This window comes from Oncorhynchus masou, chromosome 12 (genome assembly GCF_036934945.1).
Source record: "Oncorhynchus masou masou isolate Uvic2021 chromosome 12, UVic_Omas_1.1, whole genome shotgun sequence".
NCBI lineage: Eukaryota > Metazoa > Chordata > Actinopteri > Salmoniformes > Salmonidae > Oncorhynchus > Oncorhynchus masou.
The window spans coordinates 60769914-60791000 of record NC_088223.1 but is presented as its reverse complement, the minus strand read 5'-3'; the positions used below and the strand labels follow the sequence as shown (position 1 = coordinate 60791000).

General features: G+C 41.9%; 1 protein-coding gene across 1 annotated transcript in view; it reads right to left on the bottom strand.

Annotated features, from left to right (window-relative positions):
- Positions 1-14968, bottom strand: part of LOC135550546 (transcriptional regulator ATRX-like) — a 44999-nt gene extending 30031 nt beyond the window's left edge. The window contains exons 1-6 of the mRNA XM_064981467.1: positions 14762-14968; positions 4626-4735; positions 4484-4539; positions 4334-4377; positions 3899-4020; positions 3644-3760 (exon numbers count right to left, since the gene is read on the bottom strand). Of these exons, the coding sequence (XP_064837539.1) occupies positions 3644-3760; positions 3899-4020; positions 4334-4377; positions 4484-4539; positions 4626-4735; positions 14762-14781 (469 nt within the window). The 5' untranslated portion in view covers positions 14782-14968. The remainder of the gene's footprint in view (positions 1-3643; positions 3761-3898; positions 4021-4333; positions 4378-4483; positions 4540-4625; positions 4736-14761) is intronic.
- Positions 14969-21087: the final 6119 nt, after the last annotated feature.

The following is a 21087-nucleotide window of genomic DNA, read 5'->3' as shown; positions in this document are numbered from 1 at the left end:
GGTTGTCTAGTACTTTTGGAACAGAGAGTAAAAGGAGCAGGTTTCTGGGCACGGTAGAATAGATTCAAGGCATATTGTACAGAAATGGGTATGGTAGGATGTGAATACAGTGGAGGTAAACCTAGGCATTGAGTGACGATGAGAGGGATAGTGCCTCTAGAAACACAATTTAAACCAGGTGAGGTCACCAAAGTGTGGGAGGTGGAACTAAAGGGTTAGCTAAGGCGTATTGAGCAGGGCTAGAGGCTCTACAGTGAAATAAGGCAATAATAACTAACCAAAACAGCAATGAACGAGGCATATTGACATTAGGGAGAGGCATGCATAGCGGAGTGATCATTGGGTCCAGTGAGTAACTGGGCGAGCTGGAGACACAGCGATTCAGACAGCTAGCAGGCTGGGGCAAGCAGGCTAGCAGAAGGGCCTTAGACATCGGAACGGAAGAAGTCAGTTGTTGCCCCACGCGGTTACGTCGGCAGATCAGTTGTGATGGATCAGCAGGGCTCCGTGTAGAAAAAGGGTCCTAGCCAATAGGCAAAAAAGGTATTGTAGCCCAAGAAAATTGGCTTTTGGACCTCTTCAGCTAACAGTCCAGTGTGTTCTAGAGAGCAAGTGGGCATTCAGGGGACATCACGATGGGGGAGCCAGTTGAAAAACCCCCCCAGGCAGAATACGTTGGTAGTCCAGTCATGATGGATTGGCGGGGCTCCGGATCGGCAATAACAAGGGGTCCAGGCCAATTGGCAAAATAGGTATTGTAGCCCAAGGAGTGGCTGATGGACCTCTTCAGCGAGCCAGGAGATGGGCCTAGCATAGGCTAGCTCCAGGCTAATTGGTGCTTTCTTTGTGACAGAGACGTTAGGAAGAAGAAGCCAATCGCTAGCTCCGATGATCCAGGTGAAGTGGTTCAGAGCTTGCAGTAGGAATCCAGGGCTATGGAGAGTAAGAAGTCCGATACGCACTGGGTTGAATCGCGTTGTGCAGACTGGCAGGAGTTGTCCGGGCTAAAGTTTAGCTGATGACAGCTAGCAGTGGCTAGCTGACTACTAGCTAGTTAGCTGTCTAGCTTCTGTTGGGGGTTCCGGTTCTGAAGTAAAGATGGGTGAGGCCGTGTGCAGGAGATTATGTTGAAGTTGGGGTTAATAAAAATATACACAAAGATAAAAGATATATACACAGGACACAACAAGATAAAACGCCATCTTGAAAACGCTTCACTCTGGTTTTCGACCCCATCATAGCACTAAGTCTGCACTTGTGAAGGTGGTAAATTACCTTTTAATAGCGTCAGACTGCATCTGTCCACGTGCTCCTAGACCTTAGTGCTGCTTTTGACACCAGCGATCACCACATTCTTTTTGAGAGATTGAAAACCCTAATTGGTCTACACAGACAAGTTCTTGCCTGGTTTAGATCTTATTTATCGGAAAGATATCAGTCTCTATTAATGGTTTGTCCTCTGACAAATCAATTGTACGTTTCAGTGTTCCTCAAGGTTCTGTTTTAGGACCACATATACGCACACAAACATACAGTTGAAGTCGGAAGTTTACATATGCTTAGGTTGGAGTCATTAAAATTTGTTTTTCAACCACTCCAGAAATTTCTTGTAAACAAACTATAGCTTTGGCAAGTCGGTGCATGACAAGTAATTTTCCCAACAATTGTTTACAGACAGATTATTTCAGGAGGTCTACAAACCTGACTCAGTTACACCAGCTCTGTCAGGAGGAATGGGCCAAAATTCACCCAAGTTATTGTGGGAAGCTTGTGGAAGGCTACCCAAAACATTTGACCCAAGTTAAACAATTTAAAGGCAATTCTACCAAATACTAATTGAGTGTATGCAAACTTCTGACCCACTGAGAATGTGATGAAAGAAATAAAAGCTGAAATAAATCATTCCCTCTACTATTATTCTGACATTTCACATTCTTAAAATAAAGTGGTGATCCTAACTGACCTAAAACAGGGAATTCTTACTAGGATTAAATGTCAGGAATTGTGAAAAACTGAGTGTAAATGTACTTGGCTAAGGTGCATGTAAACCTCCAGGTTCAACTGTACACACACACACACACACACACACACACCCCTACCTCTTGGAGATGCACACCATGTCAACATTCACTGCTATGCAGACAACACACAGCTGTACATTTCAAGGAAACATGGTGAAGCCCCATAATTGCCTACCCTGGAAGCCTGTGTTTTAGACATAAGGAAGTGGATGGCGGCAAATGTTTTACTTTGAAAGTCTGACAAAACAGAGATGCTTGTTCTAGGTCCCAAGAAACAAAGAGATTTGCTGTTGGATCTGACAATTAATCTTGATGGTTGTACAGTCGTCTCAATTAAAACTGAAGGACCTTAGCGTTCCTCTCGACCCTGATCTCGCTTTTGACGAACATATCAAGAATATTTATAGGACATCTTTTTTCAACCTTCGTAATAATGCAAAAATATAACATTTACCAAAAAAATTATGCAGAAAAGCTAATCCATGTTTTTGTCACTACTAGATTAGAGGACTGCAAAGCTCTACTCTCGGGTTACCTGGCTAAAGCACTAAATAAACTTCAGTTAGTGCTAAACATGACTGCTAGTATCTTGCCTAGAACTTCCGCTCTACACTGACTTCCTGTTAAGGCAAGGGCTGATTTTAAAGGTTTTACTGCTAACCTACAAAGCTAACCAGGCCCAGGGATCCGAAGGTGAACGGCAAGGTACTGGAGTGTCGAACCGCCCTTGCTGTCTCTGCCTGGTCGGCGCCCTTCTCTCCACTGGGATTCTCTGACCCTATTATGGGGGCTGAGTCACTAGCTTACTAGTGCTCTTCCATGCTATCCCTAGGAGAGGTGCATCACTTGAGTGGGTTGAGTCACTGATGTGATCTTCCTGTCTGGGTTTTGCACCCCCTCAGGCTTGTGTGGTGGAGGAGATCTTTATGGGCTATACTCAGCCTTGTCTCAGGGTAGTAAGTTGGTGGTCTGTTGCTATCCCTCTAGTGGTGTGGGGCTGTGCTTTGGCTAAGTGGGTAGGGTTTTATCCTGCCTGGTTGGCCCTGTCCGGGGGTCTCGTCGGACGACTTCCGCGGTCTCAGCCTCCAGTATCTATGCTACAATAGTCTATGTGGTGGGTGGGGGGGGGCTAGGGTTATATCTGGTGTCATTCTCCTGTCTTATCATCTAGTGTCCTGTGTGAATATAAGTATGTGCCCTCTAATTCTCTCCCCCACTCCCGGAGGACCTGAGCCCTAGGATCATGCCTCAGGACTACCTGGACTGATGACTCCTAGCTGTCCCCAGTCCACCTGGTCGTACTGCAGCTCCAGTTACAACTGTTCTGCCTGAGGCTATGGAACCCTGACCTATTCACAGGACGTGCTACCTTGTCACAGACCTGCTGTTTTCCCTAGGTTCCTGCCTTCCCAGGTTCCTGCCTTCATAAGGAGTTTTTCCTAGCCACCGTGCTTCTACATCTGCATTGCTTGCTGTTTTAGGCTGGGTCTCTGTATAGCACTTTGTGACATCTGCTCATGTACAAATTTGATTTGATTGATTACAAACATGAATTCATTGTCATTCTGCGGCACACTTTTAGGGTAATGGATATGCATACTCATTAATTCATGAAAGCTCACCTCCACGTCTCCTGGGAAAAACTCTCCTCAGATGACCAGATTTTCCACAATGGAATTCTGTACCTCGGAAGTCATCTCTGACATTTTCCACTGGCTCAGGCCTCACCAGTGCAGTAACTTTGTGCATAAGACATGTAAAAACAAACGCATGGCAACAAAGGCATTTTCTGTTTATAAATCCAGTCAGTCATACATTATGCATTTCCAGTGTTAATATCCCCTTACAGTATTGAAAGAAGTAGCAGAAAAACAAACCTTTAGGCAATCTTGTTACATCAGGATAACCGTTTGAATTGACGATCAAGCAGTCATCATCACTTTCATTTGAAGCACCAGATTCATCCAGTCCACTGTGTTTAATCACAACGGAAGGTTTTCTGTAATACAACAAGTGACATCGATTAGAGCAGTGGTTTTTCAAACCTCCTCAGTGACCCCCCAGACATCTCACAATTTCATTGGAGCCCTAAACTAGCTCACCTGATTGACCTCAATAAGGGTGTGTAATTACTTGACAAGTTGAATTGGGCATGCTAACTCAGGAATAGTTCAAATATATGGAATGGCTTGGGGTCCCAGTCAAAGTTTGAAAACCTCTGCATTAGAGGATAATGTTTTTATGTGTTTCCTGTCCATAAACAACATATACATAAACTATCACATATTTCAAAATATCAGAAGAAAGCCCACCTCCTGGAACCACATCTGGACTGCTTCAAGGCATCTGTTGAGGTCTGTATTCAACAAGAAATATGTAATAACTACATCTTCTAGATCTGCAACAATACTAAATACTCTTTGGTCTAGAACAGCCAATACGGATATTTTTCATGTCAATACCTCAAGGGAGGTTCGGTCTGTTGAGTGTGGCTCCACACAGTCCTTGGTCATTATACCTGTGAATTAAAAATCAGCAGACAATAATGGCCAGACAACACCGCTATACCTACTGAGTTAAAGGTGCACTTATTACAGTTCTCACCCTCAGGACTTTCAGTCACCAGTGTGTTGTCATCTTCCTCTGGAGCATGAGCCAAGAACCCATGCAGTTTGGTCACCAGCACATTGAGCTTGCTCGTGCCAAGAGGAATGCTAAGAGGAATGACAGCCAAATTAATAAAAATCCAGCATACCTCACAAGTTTCTTTCTGGAAAGCTATACACCTTTGTTTAAATTCCGAAGTATGTGGATATGCCATAGCTACTGGTATGATATGAACATATCCATCCTTGTCCTTCTCTGTCCCTTTACTTCAGTTATCACGAATCAATAGGCTAGCTAGCTATTTTACCCTAATGCTAGCCCATTCATAGACGTTGACTACTTTAAGCGCCTATTGATGAAGGCATCTTCTTGCTGGAAGAATTTTGTTAAGCGATCCAACGCTTTCTCGAAACATTAACCGAACCGCAAGCAATACGTGTTTTGTTTTGGAAACATAAGGAAAACATTTTATATCAGTGAGAAAAAAAATGTTGTTTTTTTTTGTTTTGTTTTTTTTAGAAGATGCAACACATACAGTAGGATTAGTTTGCCTTTTGGCATTGTAATTTCAGATATATGTCTAAATTTATCTTGCACTAGTGTTTCAAAGGATTACTTAAATCACGTGTTGTGATTAGGTGTGATATTCACCAACTGATTTCTCCCGCCGAAACAGCAACTATTGTCAAAATGGGAAGCTGTTCTGACTTTGTGGCCTCGTTATCGAGTGGAAATCGCTCTGTCATTTCCTGGTTGGTAAAATTCTACAATGTCTACTAAATTTCAGTTTGTGCGTAAACAAGCACTGAATAGTGTAGTGAATCATTGTACCAATAAAACGCTGTGAAATATCTAACAAATAACAAAACAAAAAAGTTTTACAGTTGTTTGATGCTGGTTACTTTCCAGTTTCCACCAGCTGTAAAAACAATAGTTTGTTATTGATAAGATGCACCATACAGTAACATACATAACAAAATGTGGAAAACTTTGAAGGGTATGAATACTTTCCGAATAAACTATATACAAAAGCATCTGGACACCCCTTCAAATTAGTGGAGTTGGCCATTTCAGCCAAGCCCGCTGCTGAGCACATAGCCATGCAATCTCCATAGACAAACATTGGCAGTAGATTGGCCTCGCTGATGAGCTTAGCGACTTTCAACGTGGCACCGCCATAGAATGCTACCTTTCCAACAAGTCAGTTTGTTAAATCATACTTTATCTCATGTGCCGAATACAACAAGTGTAGACTTTACCATGAAATTCTTACTTACAAGCCCTTAACCAACAGTGCAGTTCAAGAAGAAAATATTTACCAAGTTGGCAAAAAAAGTAATAAAGTAACACAATAAGAATAACGAGGCGATATACAGGGGGCACCAGTACCGAGTCAGTGTCCAGGGGAGTTGAGGTAATCTGTACATGTTGGTTGGGGCGAAGTGACTATGCATAGGTAAAACAAACAAACAGCAAGTAGCAGCAGTGTACAAAATGGAGGGGGTCCATGTAAATTGCCCTGTTGTGATTTTTATTAATTGTTCAGCAGTCTAATGGATTGGGGGTAGACGCTGTTGAGAAGCATTTGTCCTAGACTTGGCGCTCCGGTCCTGCATGCCGTGCGGTAGCAGAGAAAACAGTCTAACTTGGGTGACTGGAGTCTGACATTTTATGGGCTTTCCTCTGACACCGCCTATTATATTTGTCCTGGATGGCAGGAAGCTTGGCCCCAGTGATGTACTGGGCCGTTCACACTACCCTCTGTAGCGCCTTACGGTCAGATGCCGAGCAGTTGCCATACAAGGCGGTAATGTTATTGTGAAGTGTAAATGTCAAGGAGCAACAACGGCTCAGCTGCGAAGTGGTAGGCCACACAAGCTTACAGAATGGGACCACCGAGTGCTGAAACGTGGATCACATAAAAATTGTCTGTCCTCAGTTGCAACCCTCACTACGGAGTTCCAAACTACCTCTGGAAGCAACGTCAGTACAAGAACCTGGCCGAGCAGCTGCACACAAGCCTAAGATCACCTTGTGGAATGCCAAGCGTCGGCTGGAGTGGTGTAAAGCTCGCCGCCATTGGACTCTGGAGCAGTAGAAACGTGTTCCCTGGTGTGACAAAAACAAGCTTCACCATCTGGCTTCTTCATCTTGCAGTCCGACGGACAAAATCTGGGTTTTGCGGACGCAAGGAGAATGCTAACTGCACCAATGCATAGTGCCAAATGTAAAGCGGAGGAGGAATAATGGACTGGGGCTGTTTTTCATGGTTCGGGCCAGGCCCCGTAGTTCCAGTGAAGGGAAATGCTACATCATACAATGACATTCTAGAAGCATCTGTGCTTGCAACTTACGGGATACAGTTTGGTGAAGGCCCTTTCCTGTTTCAGCATGACAATGCCCCCGTGCACAAAGCTAGGTCCATACAGAAATGGTTTGACGAAAATCGGTGGAAGAACTTGATTGTCCTGCACAGAGCCCTGACCTCAACCCCTTCGAAAACCTTTGGGATGAATTGGAACACTGACTACAAGCCACACCTAATTGCCCAACATCATTGCCTGATCTCACTAACGCCCGTGGCTGAATGGAAGCAAGTCCCCACCGCAATTTTCCAACATCTAGTAGAGAGCCTTCCCAGAAGACTTGAGGCTGTTATCTTCTTATGGCTGCAGGGGCAGTTTTGAGTAGCTTGAATGAAAGGTGCCCAGAGGTACACAGAGTAAACAGCCTGCTCCTCAGTCCCAGTTGCTAATATGCATATTATTATTAGTATGGAGTAGGAAACACTCATAGAACTCATATGGCAGGCAAAAACCCAAGAAGAAATCCAAACAGGATGTGGGAAATCTGAGGTTGGTCGATTTTCAACCCAGCCCCTATTGAATACACAGTGGGATATGTCAACCATCTGTAGAAACTTGACTGAGGCTTCTACTGTGTTGTGGAGCCGGATGGGAGCTGTCCTGGTCATGCGCATTTCACATGGACATAGGAATTCTACAAACGTAGGAATTCTCCAGTTGGAACGTTATTGAAGATTTATGATAACAACATCCTAAAGATTGATTCTATACTTAGTTTGACAAGTTTCTTCGATCTGTAATATAACTTTTTGAAGTTTTCGTCCGACGTTCGGCTGGACCTGCACGAGCGTTTGGATTTGTGTACTAAACGCGCTAACAAAAGTAGCTACTTGGACATAAATAATGGACATTATCGAACAAATCATGCATTTATTGTGGAACTAGGATTCCAATCTGATGAAGATTATAAATATTCCCTTACTTTTGACAATGTGATTTCTGTTGACTCCAACATGGGATCATTTCTCTTTCTTTTTTCTGAGTGCCGTCCCAGATTATTGCATGGTTTGCTTTTTCTGTATAGTTTTTTGGAAATCTGACACAGTGGTTGCATTAAGGAGAGGTATATCTATATTTCCATGTCTAACAATTGTATTTATCAACATTTATAATGAGTATTTCTGTAAAATTATGTGGCTCTCTGCAATATCACTGGATGTTTTTGGAACAAGTGAAATTAACGCACCAATGTATACTGAGATTTTTTAAATATAAATATGAACTTTATGAAACAAAACATACATGTATTGTGTAACATGAAGTCCTATGAGCGTCATCTTTTGAAGATCAAAGGTTAGTGATTCATTTGATCTCCATGTGTTTTTTGTGACTCCTCTCTTTGGCTGGAAAAATGGCTGAATTTTTCTGTGAGTTGGTGGTGACCTAACAATCATTTGTGGTGCTTTTGCTGTAAAGCCTTTTTGAAGTTGGTCATTGTGGTGGGATTAACAACAAGATTACCTTTAAAACGGTATAAGATACATGTATGTTTGAGGAATTTTAATTATGAGATTTCTGTTTTGAATTTGGCGCCCTGCACTTTCACTGGCTGTTGTCATATCGATCCCGTTAACATCTTGAAACTCGGTGGGCAATATTTCATTTTTGGATGAAAAACGTTCCCGTTTTAAACAAGATATTTTGTCACAAAAAGATGCTCGACTATGCATATAATTGATAGCTTTGGAAAGAAAACACTGAATTTTTCAGAACTGCAAAGATATTGTCTGTGAATGCCCTAGAACAGGAGCTACAGGCAAAACCAAGACGAAACGGCAACCAGGAAATGAGCAGGATTTTTGAGGCTCTGTTTTCCATTGTCTCCTTATATGGCTGTGAATGCGACAGGAATGAGCTTGCCCTATCTATCGTTTCCCCAAAGTGTCTGCAGCATTGTGACGTATTTGTAGGCATATCATTGGAAGATTGACCATAAGAGACTACATTTTCCAGGTCTGCCCGGTGTCCTCCGTCGAAATTGGTGCGTCATTTTCAGCTGCTGGTATTTTTCCATGGGATTCTGAGGGGAAAGCAGGCTTATAATGAACGGTATATCAATGAAGAGATATCTGAAAACACACCTTGAGGATTGATTCCAAACAACGTTTGCCATGTTTCGGTCGATATTATGGAGTTAATTCGGAAAAAGTTTGACGATTTGGTGACTGAATTTTCGGTTCGTTTCGGTAGCCAAATGTGATGTACAAAACGGAGCGATTTCTCCTACACAAAGATTCTTTCAGGAAAAACTGAACATTTGCTATGTAACAGAGTCTCCTCATTGAAAACATCCGAAGTTCTTCAAAGGTAAATGTTTTTATTTATTTGGTTATCTGGTTTTTGTGAAAATGTTGCGTGCTAAATGCTACGCAAAATGCTAAGCTAGCTTGCAATACTCTTACACAAATGCTTGATTTGCTATGGTTCAAAAGCATATTTTGAAAATCTGAGATGACAGTGTTGTTAAGAAAAAAGGCTAAGCTTGAGAGCAGGCATATTATTTTCATTTCATTTGCGATTTTCAGAAATCGTTAACGTTGCGTTATGCTAATGAGCCTGAGGCTGTATTCACGATCCCGGATCTGGGATGGGTAGTATCAAGAGGTTTAACAGGATTGCAGCCCTAAGCAGTTTAAAGCAAAAGGGGATCAATTCCATATTAGATGTTTGACGAGCAGGTGTCCACATACTTTGGTCATGTAGTGTATTTCACAACAATTTAGATAAGACAAGAATTTAGATACCCATTGCTTGTTCTCTGAAATTGAACAAACAGCGAAGAATTTTAGAAACCAGAAAATTTAGATTTTCACTAGAAAACACAGCCAAAGTCAAAACAGCTTTCCCAGTTTGACAACAGATGCCGCTCCGGCGGGAGAAATCAAGAGGCAAATATCACAAATATTGTGGGTAAGTAATACTGTGAAACACTATCATTCCAATATTATCGCCAGATATATTATGTAAATTCTGAAATTAAAATGCAAATATTAAAATACATCCTGTGTGTAGCACCTTTATAGAGTTAGCGTTTCCACAAAGCCAAACAGTAGAAGTTGGAAGTTCACATACACCTTAACCAAATACATTTAAACTCAGTTTTTCACAATTCCTGACATTTAATCAGAGTAAAAATTCCCAGTCGTAGGTCAGGTAGGATAACCACTTCATTTTAAGAATGTGACATGTCAGAATAATAGCAGAGAGAATGATTTAAGCTTTTATTTCTTTCATCAAATTCCTAGTGGGTCAGAAGTTTACATACACTCAATTAGTATTTGGTAGCATTGCCCTTAAATTGTTTAACTTGGGTCAAACATTTTGGGTAGCCTTCCACAAGCTTCCCCACAATAAGTTGGGTGAATTTTGGCCCATTCCTCCTGACAGAGCTGCTGTAACCGAGTCAGGTTTGTAGGCCTACTTGCTCGCACTCGTTTTTTTCAGTTCTGACCACACATTTTCTATAGGATTGAGGTCAGGGCTTTGTGATGGCCACTCCAATACCTTGATTTTGTTGTCTTTAAGCCATTTCGACACAACTTTAGAAGTATGCTTGGGGTCATTGTCCATTTGGAAGACCCATTTGGACCAAGCTTTAACTTCCTGACTGATGTCTGAGATGCTGCTTCAATATATCCACATAATTTCCCTCCCTAATGATGCCATCTATTTTGTGATGTGCACCAGTCCCTCCTGCAGCAATGCACCCCCACAACATGATGCTTCCACCCCTGTGTTTCACGGTTGGGATGGTGTTCTTGGCTTGCAACCCTCCCCCTTTTGCCTCCAAACATAACGATGGCCATGATGGCCAAACAGTTCTATTTTTCCTTCATCAGACCAGAGGAAATTTCTCTAAAAAGTACAATCTTTGTCCCCATGTGCAGTTGCAAACCGTAGTCTGTCTTTTTTATGGCGGTTTTGGAGCAGTGGCTTCTTCCTTGCTGAGTGGCCTTTCAGGTTATCGATATAGGATTTGTTTTACTGTGGATATAGATACTTTTGTGAAGATGCTGGAGGAATTAGGTACAAGGTTCTTTGCTGTTGTTCTGGGATTGATTTACCCTTTTCGCACAAAGTACGTTCATCTCATGCCCCCTGTGCCGCCCGCTGACGCTGTGGTCCTGCCCGCACTGCGTGTGCCACTGCTCGTTGCTTTCCTCTGTCGGACTGTGGATCCTGCTGCACGGGGTGCTGCTGTCTTGCTGGGGGATCGGCTCCCTGCACCGACATTAGTTGCACTTGATGCTGGTCCAGGCATTTTAAGTTGCACTTTGGATTTCACTTTGAAAGAAAACTTCACCTGTTCTTCAAACTGAAGTCCACGTCAAAAGGGCAGCAGTGCTGTACACAAATCGCCACAAATTCAGAAGGAACGCATCTCTTTCTTGAGCGGTATGACGGCTACGACATTATTTTCTGGAATTTTCCAAGCTGTTTAAAGGCACAGTCAACTTCGTGTATGTAAACATCTGAACCACTGGAATTGTGATACAGTGAATTATAAGTGAACTAATCTGTCTGTAAACAATTGTTGGAAAAATTACTTGTGTCATGCAAAGTAGATGTCCTAACGGACTTGCAAAAACTATAGTTTGTTAACAAGAAATTTGTGGAGTGGTTGAAAAACTAGTTTTAATGACTCCAACCTGAGTGTATGTAAACTTCCAACTTCAACTGTTTATCTCCATTTACCAGGATTTCCGGTAGGAAAACGTGGCAGGGACAACGTGACCAGGAAGATTTAAATTTACCGGCCATTTGAGAAATGTACCATACATTTACGCATTGGGTGTGTAACCCATTAGGGTGTCCACCCACGGTGCTCAGAATGACAGAAATCACATTTATACTGAACAAATAATTAACAATTTTACTGAGTTACAGTTCATAAGGAAATCAGTCAATTTAAATAAATAAATTAGGCACTGATCTATGGATTTCACATGACTGGACAGGACGCAGCCATGGGTGGGCTTGGGAGGACATGGGCCCACCCACTGGGTAGCCAGGACCAGCCAATCAGAATTAGTTATTCCCCACAAAAGGGCTTTATTAAAAGACAGAAATTCTCCTCAGTTTCATCAAATGTCCGGGTGGCTGGTCTCAGACGATCCTGCAGGTGAAGAAGTCGGATGTGGAGGTCCTGAGCTGGCATGATTACACGTAGTCTTCAGTTTTGAGACCGGTTGAAAGTACTGTAAAATTCTCTAAAACAACGGAGGCTTATGGTATAGAAATTAACATTCAATTCTCTGGCAACAGCTCTGATGGACATTCCTACATTCAGCATTCCAACTGCATGCTCCCTCAAAACACGAGACATCTGTGGCGTTGTGTGACAGAAGTCCACATTCGAGTGGCCTTTTTTTTTGCCCCCAGCATAAGGTGCACCTGTGTAATGATCATGCTGTTTAATCAGCTTCTTGATATACCACACTTGTAAGGTGGATGTATTATTTTGGCAAAGGAGAAATGCTCACTAACAGGGATGTAAACAAATATGTGAACAACATTTTTAGAGAAATAAGCTTTTTGTGCATTTGGAATTTTTTTTTGGGGGGGGATCTTTTATTTTAGCTCCATTGCAAAGTATAGTTCATCACAGTAGGCCTATCTGAAAGAATCTTTCCAATAATCTCTCCCCCTTGATAATCACCAAGCCTGGTGTGAAAGAGCAAAATATCAGCCGATGACTGGATATATCCAGTTGAAACGTCAGAAAATACCTTTTCCTTGCACAAAAACAGCTGTCTGTCCCAAGCTCACTGGTGTAGGAAGCTGAGCGCCTGGAATAGGCTAGTTGAGACAATGTTGCATGTTCAGAGACAACTTCATGCAAGATCCAGTCGATACAAATGTTGCACTTTATTAGTGAAAGGAAGGACAACATGCTGAGTATTGGTGAATGAAAGAACCGGAATTTATTGTATATTTTCTGTTTTATTTGTTGGCTTTATCCATTTTAATTAGTTGACAATGGAAGTTATAGGCCAACAGCTGCATTGGCCATCTCGGCGTTCCATGCGCCCATTTAGGCTATTTAACCGACAATGTATCAATGTGGCAGAGGCTGGTGCTCTAGCATTGGTTGAATTTTTGCTTTGATATTTATATCATTTTAATTACACTGAGCAAAAATAACACAACATGCAACAATTTCAGTGATTTTACTGTTACTGTTTACAATTCATATAAGGAAACTAGTACATTTAAATGAATTCATTAGGCCCTAATCTACAGATTTCATATGACTGGGAATAGATACCTTAAAATCAAAGGTAGGTGAGTGGATCAGAAAACCAGTCAGTATCTGGTATGACCACCATTTGCCTCAGAACGACATCTCCTTGAATTTCATTTTATTAATCATTCTGGCTGGTAAGGAACATGATGTTGCAAGCATTAGCTTTGGGCAATATACCAATTAATTGTGTATTACAGCCTGATTAACCAGACAAATGTGCATGTTACAGCCCTTGATTACAGAAAGTACACAGAGGCCATCACCTGTGCCAATTAGCTATCTACTCGAACACCAGTGTGTAAGTTACTGGGGAGGAAGTGTAGTTTTACAACTGGATGCACACAGCATATGATCTGTACAAATCTGCAACGGTAAGTATATATTTTTATTTGAAAGTTTCTTTCTGGCTGATATGAAAGGGCTATTATGTATTTTCAAAAATCGTTTTGCAAGCGATGATTGGCTTTTCTAAACGTTAAAACAGTGTCAGAATTGTATACTGAACAAAAATAAAACATGTAAAGTGTTGGTCCCATGTTTTATCTGCTGAAATAAGATCCCAGAAATGTTCCATACACAGCTTATTTCTTTCAAATTTTGTGCACAAATTAGTTTACATTCCTGCTAGGTTGCATTCCTCCTCTGCCAAGATAATCCGTCCATCTAACAGGTGTGGCATATCAAATAGCTGATTAAACATAATCAATACACTGGTGCACTTTGTGCTGGGGACTAAAAGGGCACTAAAATGTGCAGTTGTCACAACGCCACAGACACCCCATGCTTTGAGGGAGCATGCAATTGGCATGCTGACTGCAGGAATGTCCAACAGAACTGTTGCTAGAGATTTGAATGTTAATTTCTCTACCATATGCCACCTCCAAATTAATTTTAGAGAATTTGGCAGTACATCCACCCAGACAACGTGCAACCACGCCAGCCCATGACTTCCATCCCTGCCCTGTAAAACTCAGGGCCTAATAAATTTAACTCACCATACTGATTTCCTTATATGAACTAACTTTTATATTTGAAATTGCATTTAAACCCTAAGGTTTTTTCGGGGGCTACCCTAAAAAAAAAAAAATCAACAGGGCCTGTTTTCCCAAAGGTATCTTAAGACTAAATTCACCATATTTTCCTAACGTTGAACTTAGCCTTAAGATGCTTTTGGGAAACCGCACTCAGATCATTGACAAACCAATTAGCTATCTAGCTCGTTAGCTAACGTTAATGTACGTCATTCAACTAATGTATAGCTAGTTAGCTAGCAGTAAAGCTTGTTCCCTAGCTAGATAAATATTATACAATAACGTTGGGCAAACATAACTAGGTCTATCTTGATGTATGTACTAATGATGTAAATGTCAGAAGTTCAAGTCGGACTAGTAGCTTGAATGTGAGGACTGAGTACTTTAGGAAGCTAGCAGGCAGCAAATAAGCTAGCTAGTTACGGTTAGCCATCTACGGCTTGCCCTACTTGCTACAGTAGCTTGCTGAACGGTCGATATGTTTATTACCTGAGCATCTCTGCGGACATCTTGAGCTGGTCAACGGCACCTTATGCAAACGGCGCGCACTATATGGGCTTACTCCCACAAAATTTCACAATTGCCCTCATTATTGCAGGTAATTTTTGTTTAGGTCGCTAACAATGCAATAGTCAGACTAGCTACGCAATAATGGCGGTGTTTCTCGAATGCTTTCATCATTGCGACTGCGCAAATCTGAGAATGGGCGCGTTCCAGTCTGTCCTGTGTGGTCGGAGCTGCAGTCATTTTGAGTTCAAATGGTAATTTGTCCGCTTCCTGGACATCTTTTTATAGTAGGCTACTCGAGTTGCGCAGATGATCTCACAGTCACAACGCCTGGGAGCCACATTGGTATTGTAAAGACCCTTGGGTCATCCTTACCATATCCCCTAAGTGGGTTAATAAGGATCGGCCCCTTTTTCAATTTTCAACTAAAATGACACCCAAATCTACCCTGCAGGGGTTCAAACTGTAGAACCCAGTTCCTACATTCGAATATACAAATGTATTTTATCAAACAAAACTATGCTACATTTTATCTCTGGGACCCTCAGGGTGACAAATCAGAGCAAGATCACTGAATGTAAGTACATTATTTACTTTCAGAGGTGAATGTATCAAACCAGCCATGATAAAAGTTGTTGTTGTTAAGCACTCTCCTCAAACAATAGCATGGTATTTTTTCACTGAAATTGCTACTGTAAATTGGACACTTCAGTTTGATTAACAAGAATTTAGGCTTTCTGCCCATATAAGACATGTCTATATCCTGGAAAATTTTATGTTACTTAAAACGTCATTCTAGTCACATTGGTTCACAAGTCTGTCTGTGGACTGAGAGAGCCAAGTTCAATACCCGAAAGAGGCAGTGCACAGTCTTTGTTCACTGCACTGGTATCAGAAGTAGGATGGTGTTTGTGGCCACAGCCACACTCTCCTGAATGAAGAGGGTAGGTAGTGGAACAAGTAACAACCTGTGCCCCAAGTGGGATAACCCTATAGGAGCAGTGGTTAGCACTGGGGAAGCTACTCTGAAAATATAATCTTCCAAGCAACCAATTACTAAACTACCTTTAAAGGGAATTTCAGTTGGGATGGAACTATTGGCCCACAACATTTGATTATAATAGACCAACGACTGTTCATCTTGGTAAGGGGGTGGGCTTGTGTATGTAAATTTACTAACTTGCACATGATCAGGGCCTGGTTTTTGTATTGGGCTGATCTTAATTTTTTTGTACATAATCTTTACATCATCTTACACTCCCTGCTATCAGGATGTCCTGTATTCATGACAGCCCTAGTGGCCCGATACTTCCCTGACAGGTTACGTTTGAGTGAGTTTATTTTTATTTTTACAGGGACAGTGCACATTAATCAACGTTTCAGTAAAAGTGCCGGTTTTAGCCTAATTTTCAACCGCAGTCCCTGGGCAGGTTATTCAAAACAATTACAATATAGACAATAGCAACATAGAACAAGCAAGACATAGCAACATAGGACAAGCAAGACATAGCATACAGACAGAGCAACATAGGACAAGCAAGACGTAGCATACAGACAGAGCAACAGAGCAAAAAGCAGCAAGACAAAATTCATAAAAGCAACAAAGTGTTTCCACACCTCACAAGCTACAGACAACAGACAACATGGAAAGCGGCAACACACAGCTAGGGACCATGTTCACAAATCTGATTGACCTTTAGCCATGTCTTCAAGCATTTTGTGAAAGTGTGATATGTGGTGCAGTTATGTGTGTCTGATGGCAGTGTATTCCAGACATGGGAAGCTCTCACAGAGAATGCAGATTTACTAAAGGTGCTTTTCCTTAGGGGAACTATACAGTCACCTCTCATGGCAGACCTTGTGGATCTGCTGCCATATGTCTGGGTTTTCTGTTTAACAAGAATATTGAGTGGAGGGGGAGCCAGGCCATTAAGGATCTTGAATACAAGACATGCGTCGGTGTATTGCACAAGATTTTCCCAACTCAAGAGCTCATGCTTTCTAAGGATGTGACAATGATGATGGCTATTGGGCTTCCTATCAAGCACTTTGAGAGCCTGTTTGTAGACAGACTGAATAGGTTTTAATGTTGTACAGCAAGCTTGGGCCCAACTAGTCAAGCAGTATGTTAAGTGGGGGAGTATCATAGAGTTGAAGTACAGTTTTGCTACCTCTGTAGTCAAACAATTTCGTATAAATCGGAAATTAGCTAGGTTGAATTTAGTTATTTGAATTACCTTTATCACATGCTTTTTAAAGAGAGGTTGGAATCAAGTATGATGCCAAGGTACTTAAAATCAGATACCACCTGGAGCTTCTCCCCTGACACAGACATCTGGCTCAGTAGCATCTGTTGCCCTCTTTGTGAAGAACATGAAAACAGTTTTTTTCACATTGAGATGCAAACACGAGTCACTGAGCCACTTTGTAACCTGGACCATTACAGTAGTGAGTTCTTGTGCAGCTTGTTGTTTGCTCTTTGCATGCACATATATCACTGTATCATCTGCATACATTTGAACTTCAGACCCAGTACAGACAGAAGGCAGATCATTAATGTACAGGCTGAAAAGGAGGGGCCCCAGTATTGACCCTTGGGGCACGCCCACATCATAGCTACGAGCGGGCGACAGCTCATTGCTCACTCTGACACACTGAGTTCTGCCTTCAAGGTATGATTTCATCCATCTCAAGGCATCAGGGGAAAAGTTGAACTTGGACAATTTTGTGATGAGAATCTCATGGTTAACAGTATCAAAAGCCTTCCTTAGGTCCAGAAACACAGCCCCAACAGCACCCCCTTTGTCCATCTTGGACTTCACATTTTCCAGAAGAAAGCAGTTGGCCATTTCTGTGGAGTGTTTCGCTCTGAAGCCAAACTGCATGGAGTGTAATGTGAAGGGGCTGTTGTTGAGGTGGGCAATCAGTTGTTCTGCTACACACTTTTCAACAACCTTTGACACCACAGGTAGTATACTAATGGGCCTGTAGTTACTCACGTCAGCAGGGTCGCCTGATTTAAAGATGGCCGTTATTATGGCCGACTTCCATACCCTTGGAAACACACCGAGACCAATAGATGTGTTGGTGACCTTAGTAATGGGGCCAATGAGTGACTCTTTGTAGTTTTTAAGAAAGGTAGAGTCCATCCCAAACACATCTTTGGCTTTAGAGTTCTTTAGTGAGCTAATCACCTTGTTCACCTTTGACTCAGAAACCTCACTTATGATGAAGACAGGTTGAGTGTCATTCACTAGCACTGAGCCCAAGAAACCAGTGGAGGGGTTCTGTGTCAGTGCCCTGACAGAGTCAATAAAGTAGGAATTGAAGGCTATTGCTATTTCGACTGCATCCTGTGTTAGATTGTTATTCACCATGATTTCTAGTCTTTTTGCAGTGTTACTATGGTCTTTCCCTGTTAACGTTTTTAGATTCTCCCATATCAATTTAGAATTTCCCTTTGCTTCACCAATTATGTTAATAAAAAAGTTTGCCTTGGCCTGTCTGATTTCTTTCATCACCTTATTTCTCAACATGGTAAACCTACATCTGTCATGCTCTAATTTAGATTTTAGGGCTATTTTTAGAGCAAAATCTCATTCTTTCATCAATTTCCAGATTTCTGCATTTAGCCAAGGAAGAGTGCTCTTTTGGCCAGGTTTGGATTTGATTTTCTTTAGGAAGCCATTTATTGTAGTCTGGATTGTGGATAGAAAACCCTGACTATAGGACAAGAGATCATTCCAGTTTATTCCCTTAATTGCTTTTTCAAAATAGTTTAATTCACTCTTAGGTATTCTGAGTTGATCCGGCTTTCTAACAGTAGAGAGGTTAAACCTGCTCTTAGACAGCTTTCTGGCTATAAGTGTCAGATTATGATCAGACAGCCCAGTAACCATATTGAATGATTTAGTCACTCTCTCTGGTTTATTACTGAACACCAAATCAATCTGTGTTTTAGAGCAACAAGTCACCCTGGTTGGCCCTTTAACTAGCTGTGTAAGGTCAAAGGTATTAGTGATCCGTTTGAGGGTTTTCCTACAACACTTGTCTTCATAATTAATGTTAAAATCTCCCATTAAGATGACCTCTTTCCCAAAATCACATTCCCTAAGCATGCTATTAAACTGATCAAAAAACACACTTTTGGTGGAAGGTGGCCTATACATTCCAATGAGGGTAAAAGACATTTGGGGAGACAGTGTAACGTTCAGGCCGATACATTCTAGTTCATTATCACATGAACACTCAATTTGTTTACATCGGATATGTTCTTTAATGTAAATCATCACACCCCCTCCTCTTCCTTCAATCATGTCTCTCCTGAAAACATTGTAGCCAGGCACAATCAAAGCAGCATATGGAGAGTGTTTATGGAGCCATGTCTCTGAGAGGCAGAGAAAGTCAAGGTTGGAGTCTGTGAGTAGATGTTGAATTTGATCACTTTTTGGAATGACACTACGAATGTTCAAGTGCCCCCCTAGTAGTCCCTTGGGCTTAGCTCGTGGGTCCCAGATGACACATCGAAAAAAGTTAACTTTTCTGTGTTTTCTGACGGCTGGGTTTAGGCCGTTTTGATTAGGGGCAGTTCGGTAGCGCAATTAACAATCCCTCCCGCCTGCACTGGATGCGGGGAACTAATTAAAATAGCTTGCGTACCAGAAGCAAAGTCAGGGATCGCATATAGCGACTCTGGTATGTTTGAAGAGTCAAAATCTATCCTGGAGTCGGGTGAGTCGAGAGAAACCATAGGACCATAGCACTCACCCACCTCCACAGCGGCGACGACCAGTGGACGAGGCCATCAACCGCTCTGCACTCCGGTGCGTATGACTGGCTCGGTGATATTGGGCCCAGGTTTGAGTTGTACATCCCCGGAGAGCAGGAGGGTAGTGAACAGGTAGTTTAACAGTTTCCGATAAATGTTGGACTTGTGTTTGTTACGCCTAAGCGGTTCAGTAGAATAAGGAGCGAGGTAGACTTGGCCATTATTCAGAACATTATGGTATGCTGTGTACTGTCCGCTCCCGTGGAACAGTGAACCAATGTGTTTGGTGTTGATATTCTCCGGTAGTAGACTGATTGTGTCATCCCAGCAAGGACGCACTGAGATTATCAGTAGAGCAGCTACATAACTGACAATCATGGCAGAGTACTGGAGATAAAACACATAATTGCGCTTTAACTCTTTGCATGAGTTACTTAGCTGGGATCGGCGTACACCTGATGGTTTAGATAAAATTACAGCATTCGAATGAGGAGCGGCACCTGCCGCACCACCCTGTCTTCCGTCCGCCATTTTTTTCATTAGAATCACTAATGGAAAAAAAAAACCTTTATCTGGTTGTTTTCGTTCTGCATATGTATATAGTGCTGTATATGTTTTCCTTTCCTTTATTTTTTATGTCGTTTTTCACCTTTATTGCTATCTTTGAGAGTATGGATTAATTATACTAACCACATTCACTGTGTACATGTGTTTTTGTCTTAGTAGAAATACATCTATAACAAGTTCTATTTTATCCTGTATCTGATATTATGACACCTTGTGGCCCTTTTGGGTACTTTAGATTACCACAGGTGTCTGCAATTACCTCTGGCTCACTGTGTGGCCTTATCTGTCCCGCTGTTGTTTGTGGAGATATGCTCTGATGAAGGTCGACTGACCGAAAGCTCAGCTATAATTAAAAACATTTGCATCTGACTGGAAGTGTGCAGAGGCTTTTTCCTGTTTCTACATAATGTTTCTGCCATCGTTTCCTATGACTGAAAAGAGTTCTGGACATCAGAACAGCTATCACTGACCTCCATTTGGACAAAGAGTTCTAATTCAAGACATATTGATTATTGTAGACCAGGCCCAAATCCCGACACTCGATGAAGGATGGATGAGACGGGCCTATAGAGGCTGGTGTGCGGGATACCTGAAAAGACCATGTTGAAGAGTGGATAAATCGCCTCTACGCTTCGATCTATTGGCATGTCACCTGTGCAACCACTGGAGAATAAACTGCATGAGCTCGGTTTGAGACTATCCTATCGATGTGATGAACTGTAATATCCTATGTTTCTCAGAGTCGTGGCTGAACAAGGACATGGTAAATGTTCATTTAGATGGTTTTCCTATATATCAACAGGACAGAACGGGTGCATCGCAGAAGCTCAGAGGTGGTGTGTGTCTCTTTGTTAACAACAACTGGTGCGCAATCTCTAATATTAAGAAGTCTTGAGGTTTTCTCGCCTGAGTTAGAATACCTCATAAGTTGAAACCACACTCTTTACCAAGAGAGTTTATATTTTTTGTAGCT